Source organism: Acinonyx jubatus, unplaced genomic scaffold, assembly GCF_027475565.1.
Source record: "Acinonyx jubatus isolate Ajub_Pintada_27869175 unplaced genomic scaffold, VMU_Ajub_asm_v1.0 scaffold_72, whole genome shotgun sequence".
Lineage (NCBI taxonomy): Eukaryota > Metazoa > Chordata > Mammalia > Carnivora > Felidae > Acinonyx > Acinonyx jubatus.
This window is the reverse complement of record NW_026463991.1, coordinates 31,604-38,189: the sequence shown is the minus strand read 5'-3', so window position 1 is coordinate 38,189 and position 6,586 is coordinate 31,604. Positions and strand designations below refer to the sequence as shown.

Here is a 6,586-nt window from a genome sequence, read left to right as displayed (position 1 = left end):
GAGATGCTAAGTTATATATCAATGAAAAAAATAGACAACTATCCCTCTGACATGGGTCTTATATTGGAACACTTGTAGCATGGAAGGGGCAGCACTGTGTTCTCACTGCAAGAGACACTAACCCTGGATATAGATTTGCCTTTCCTAAATGCAATGCTTATGTCAAAACTACTATCTGTGGACTTATAGAATGACCTTATCCCCTGTCATGCTATTCCACATAGCATTGCTTCAGATCAATAAATGCGGTACACTTCACAGTAAATGAATTATAGCAATGGGCCCATCCTCATGGAATTTACTCATCTTACCATTTTCTCCACCATCACTGAAGTAGTTGGTTGGATTGTATTGTGGAAAAACCTCTTAAAGGGCCAGTTACAGTACCAGCTAGATGGTGATACTTTGTAGGGCTGGAGAAATGTCCTCCAGGATGCTGTGTGTGCTCTGAATCAGCATCCAATGTATAGTGCCATTTCTCCCACTACCAATAGGCATATATCCAGCAATCAAGGGGTAAAAATAGGAGTGGCTCCATTCCTTATTACCCCTAGTGAGTCTTAGTAAAATTTTTGCATCCTGTCCCTGTGACTTTCCTGGCCTAGCGGTCTTAGTCCCAAAGGAAGGAATGTTTCCATTAGGAGGTACAACAATAATTTCATTGAGCTGGAATTTGAGACTGCCACCTGGTCACTTTAGTCTCCTCATGTCTCTGAATCAGTAGGTGATTGATCCTAATCCAAGGGAAAATTGGTTGCTACTATATAATGGAGGTAAGGAAGGAGTATGTCTTGGGTACAAGAGATTCCTTAGGTATCTCTTAAAACTACCACAACTGTGATTATAGTTAATGGAAAATTACAACAAACCAGTCCAGACAGTACATCTAATGACTCAGACTCTTCAGAAATGAAGGTTTGGGTTAACCTACCCAGCAAAAAACTATGAACAGCTGAGGTGCTTTTTTAGAGCAAAAAGAATATGGAATGGGTAGTTGAAGAAGGCAATCACAAATACTAGTTAAAACCCTGTGAGCAGTTTCAGAAATAAAATGAGATTTATAATAGTTTATTAGTTATTAGTATTTCTTCTATTATGAATACACACAATATTCGGTGTGTATATATATATGTATATATATATATATATATATATATACATATATATATCTCACAAATATGTTTTCATTTCCTTTTCTCCTTTATCCCTATACCACGTAACATAAGATATGTTAAGAAATTAACTTTATATCACAGTATTTGAGTTACAGGAGAAGAGCAAACATCCTCTAAGGACTTTGCATCTTCTGGAGCAAGAGTTAGCATATTTTCAGTTAGAATATACACAAGTTAAGTTGTATTGTGGTAGGTAGAAGTATGACTTCGTTATTGTCTTTATTTGAAGAGGGTGTGGTTTAAAGAGATGTGTATGAGTGCCAAGTTGACAAGAGATGGACTGTCGTGGTCAGTTTTATGTGTCAATTTGGCTAGGCTTTAGTCCCCAATTTTTCAAACAAACATTAATCTAGGTGTTGCTGTGAAGGTATTTTGTAGAAGTGGTTAAAGTCCATAATCACGTGACCTTAAGTATGAAAGATTATTCTAGATAATCTAGAGGAGCCTGATTCAATCAGTTGAAAGGCTGTAAGAGCAGAACTGAGACTTCCCTGAGGAAAAGAAGTTTCACCTGTGGGAAGCAGCTTTAGCTGCTTGAGACTTCTGGGCTGCCTTTTCTGACAGCCTACCCTATAAATTTCAGATTTGCCTTGCCATCCCCACAACTGCATAAGCCAGCTCCATGTAATAAATCTCTTAATATACATCTCCTACTGGTTCTATTTATTTGTTTGCACCCTTACTTGTACATTCAATATACATTTTTCTGCAGTAAAGGGAAAATTTTACCAATTTAGTCACCTAGAAAACTTCTGGCTACCCTGAGTTTTGACAATTTATCCATCACTTTCTTGCTGGTTCACTGTCTGATGGATGTCCAGGAAAACTATAGCCTTTTCTATCCACCTCCTTCTCTGCATATTTCTTTTCAGATACAAGTCACGCTGTCTTTCCTTCTTGAATGTCACTCTTCAAATTTTGAACAAAATAACATAGTTATAACTGGAGTATAACATTAAATATGTAGCACAATATAAAACCTAATTACGTATAGTTTTTGATCTTTAATTCTTAAAATCTGAGTTGTGGATGAAATTGTTAATTGTACCCTTTTCTACTTTTCTGAATGTTTTAAACATTTGAAAGTAAAATATTTTAAATATTAAAGTAAAAGAAACATAAAAAGCAAACACATCATAAATGGAGAGAGAACAATGCACTGTTATAGAAACAATAAGTTAACTCTCTTGGAAATCCAGTTCACCAAATAAATTAGAAGGTAAGTAAGTACACAGAGGATTTGTATAACAACTGATCTAATGGCTGTATAGAAAAACTTTAAAAATCAGACAGTCTAGACTAGAAAAGGAATGTCAGTTCATAAATATAGATGATAGTTGAGATTAGAATAATAAATGACCACAGGCAGGGCTGCTTAACCTAACCAAAATTAAAAAGAATTTTAAGAATAAAAAATAATGTTGTGAGGTTTCAAAATAGCACTAATTGGCCATTAGGAATTAACAAATATTTTCAAGCAGAAATATATACAGCATAACACTGCTATCTTTTTAAATTTTTTAAAAATGTTTTTATTTATTTTTGAGACAGAGAGAGACAGAGCATGAGCGGGGGGGGGGGGGGGGGGCAGAGAGAGGAGGGGGAGACACAGAATCTGAAGTGGGCTCCAGGCTCTGAGCTGTCAGCAAAGAGCCCAACGTGGGGCTCCAACTCACAGAGTGTGAGATCATGACCTGAGCTGAAGTCGGACGCTCAACCAACTGAGCCACCCAGGCACCCCAACACTGCTGTCTTTTGACAAAAAGACTAAAAAAATTCTAAGATGGGGTAGAAATGATATGATTCAAGATAGAGCATCTTATATTATTTTCAGTGCCTGTGTGAGGGCCATGGCCCAAAGCGCTTCTTTTTGACTAAAGAAAAATGGTACAGAGGCACCTAGGTGGCTCAATTGGTTAAGCATCTGACTTTGGCTCAGGTCATGATCTTGCAGTTCCTGAGTTCAAGACCCATGTAGGGCTCTGTACTGACAGCTCAGAGCCTGGAGCCTGCTTCAGATTCTGTGTCTCCCTCTCTTTCTTTGCCCCTCCCTCACTCACACTCTGTCTCTCTCTTTCTCTCAAAAATAAGCAAACAGTAAAAAACAATAAATAAAATAAAAATTATATATATTATTATGAATGTACAGTTGTTAGGCTACAAATAAGGAAGACCAGGAGGAAATAACAGGTTCAGGTAAATTGGAAACTACCACAGTCTGTAAAATATAATAATCTATATAAAATTAAATTAAAACAACCCCATGTGACGTTATACAAAAACTTAATACAAAATGGGAAGACCATGTAGTTACAATGTAAATAAAGCCAAAACAAAGCAAATACGGTATCAATAACCCAATTAAACTTATGTAATGTGGTTTCCAAAGTGTTGGGGTAAAATAGTATGCCTGCCATCCTTAAACTCTCGACAGACTATATTTCATTAATTCACTCATCCAATATTGTTGCTGAGCCAGACAGAATCCATCTCTTGTCTATCATTTTATAATGTCTGACTGAAAGTATATAGTAGGATATTGCATCTGCCTTTCCACAATCAAAAAGGAAACAAATGAGAAGAGGAATGTTCTCGGAAACCTTGGAAAATGCTGCACATCTAGGCCAAGTACCATCTAAGCAAAAGCACTTTTGTGGCCTCTTGTCAATGTCAATGCTTCCTTTACCTGAAAAGGAATGGGCTTTAATGAATTGCTACTAGGTTTTCTGAGGGTCTAGCTGCTGACTCTATACCATCTGAAAAATTACACATGTAGAAATTCCAACAAAGGAAGAAAACTGAAGCATGAAGTTATATATTAAATACATATAGTTTATTGAAACTCTATAAATTTTTATGTTCTAAAATTACATAATTGTTATGTGTAAATATTGCATATAATAATATATAACTATATTTATACACACAAACACATACATACACACAAATGTATGTTAAATTTGCTTTCTCTCTGCCATGATAAGTGTTGCATGCTGTCTACCTTGCGGTATTTCTGTTACAGCCTAAAAGAAGCTTTTCTTTCATATTTTCTTAAATTTGAGAAAGTGATTAAAATGAGATATCATCAATTGATTATAAAAGGAACCAGGCCCCTAACCCTCTAGGAAGCAATAAACAGGTCCTAGCCTGAAGTTAATGATAGCAGAACCTCTTTTTGTTTACTCCCCCTAAGAAAAAGAGGGCTTTTAAGACAAAACAAAATTGGGGTGCCTGGGTGGCTCAGTTGGTTAAGCGTCTGACTTGGGCTCAGGTCATGATCTCACGGTTTGTGAGTTAGAGCCCCGCATTGGGCTCTGTGCTGACTAACCAAAAGTTGAGCTCCAGCTCAGAGCCTGGAGCCTGCTTCTGATTCTGTGTCTCCCTCTCTCTCTGCCCCTCCCCCACTTGTACTCTGTCTCTCTGTCTCTCAAAAATAAATAGAACATTTTAAAAAGTTGAAAAAATTAATAAAAACAAAAGAAAATCAAAATGGATAGAACTATAAAAACTAGTTGGATAATAACTGATTATTTCTTAGCATCTTCATAAAAATAAAATTATTTTAAAACTCCAGTACCAATATATGTCTCTTAAAGTTCTGGTTATTTCACTCACTACGTTAGAAAAAGAAGCATTTAATTAAGGCCTGAAAGAAAAGGAGATTTCCTCGATAATTTTTTTTTGCCTCTTATCCTTCAATTGTGTACTAAGTCAGTGTGTTTATAATTGCAGACTTTTACCTAATGTAGGTGTTTTTTTGAGATTAAGTTAAATGAAAAGAGAAGGCATGTCTGAGTCTCTTTAGCAAAGACAATCTCTCAAGAAAAGGGCTTGGCCACTAGACATGGTTTTTCTGATGGCATCTTTGACCTCCTTGTTCCTCAGGCAATAGATAATAGGGTTGAGCATGGGAGTAAAGACTGCATATATGGCTGAGATCAATTTGTTAGAATTGAATGAAGCAATGGCTCGAGGTTGGACATACATGAAGATCACAGCTGTATAGAAGATGATCACCACTGTAAGGTGAGAGGCACAGGTGGAGAAGGTCTTCCACTGCCCAGCGGCTGAGGGAATGTGCAGGATGGTAGAGACAATGAAGCCATAGGAAAGGACAGTGGCTGAGAGGGGAAACACAAGAATGAGAATGGCTAGCACAAAGTCTACCATCTCAGCCATAGAAAAATCCATGCAGGCCAGTTTGAGGATAGGAGAAACATCACAGAAAAAATGGTTCAAGATATTATTGCCACAGAAGGCAACTCGGGAGATGAAGTATACCTTTGCCATGGATATGGTGAAGCCACTCACCCAGGAACTGATGGTCAGCTGAACGCAAAATCCTGTGGTCATCATGGCTGGATAACGAAGAGGACAACATATAGCCACATAACGGTCATAGGCCATGGCAGCCAAGAGCACACATTCAGTACAGGCAAGTGAGATGAAGAAATAGAGTTGGATCATGCATCTCAGGAAGGAGATGGTATTGGGACGAAGTAGGAATCCAGCCAACATCTTAGGGACTGTGACAGATACATACCAAGTCTCCAGAAAGGACATGGTGCCCAGAAAATAGTACATAGGCTTGTGCAGGGACCCAGTAACCCATACAGTGAGAATGATAACCAAATTCTCCAGCAGCACAAACAGGTAGGTGATGAGGAAGAGAAGGAAAAGCAGAACCTGTAGCCAAGGGGAAGTATGGAAGCCCACAAGGATGAATTCACTAACATAGGTGGTATTTTCCTTTGACATGACTAAGACACCAAAAGACAAAGGATTTAATGAAAATCGCACAAATCAAAGAATGAGATCCACATTAGTAGCAAGGGGCCCTCAGACTGTAGGTACTTTATCATTAAACTTAACCCTAGTGCCACAATCTGGTCCCAGGGTGTGATTTGGCAGTCCTGAAAGGCCACAAGATCCTCCCCAGAAAATCAGATGTCAGAACAGAGCCTGAAAACAAATCCACCAAAGACACAATGTTAAGAATCCAAAGAAACCAATATTGCACTGTACGTTAACTAGAATTTAAATAAAATTTTTTAAAAAAATAGTGGCAAACATAAATGAGGCTGAAGAGATACCCTCTCTATTCCTCTAATATCATTGTATATTCAAAAACGCTTGAGCTGTCATATATATATAATTCTCTCCCAGCACCATAATTTCCCACTTACAAAATTATAGCATTAGAAACTGTGGTTAGGGGCGCCTGGGTGGCTCGGTCGGTTAAGCGTCCGCCTTCGGCTCAGGTCATGATCTCATGGTCCGTGAGTTCAAGCCCCACGTCAGGCTCTGTGCTGACTGCTCAGAGCCTGGAGCCTGTTTCAGATTCTGTGTCTCCCTCTCTCTCTGCCCCTCCCCTGTTCATGTTCTGTCTCTCTCTGTCTCAAAAATAAATA

At 38.1% G+C, this 6,586-nt stretch overlaps 1 protein-coding gene across 1 annotated transcript; it reads right to left on the bottom strand.

Annotated features, from left to right (window-relative positions):
• Positions 1–4,934: 4,934 nt before the first annotated feature.
• Positions 4,935–5,954, bottom strand: LOC106986470 (olfactory receptor 6). The gene has a single exon (XM_015084634.3). The coding sequence runs from the start codon at positions 5,931–5,933 to the stop codon at positions 4,977–4,979; it is 957 nt and encodes a 318-aa protein (XP_014940120.2). The 5' UTR covers positions 5,934–5,954; the 3' UTR covers positions 4,935–4,976.
• Positions 5,955–6,586: the final 632 nt, after the last annotated feature.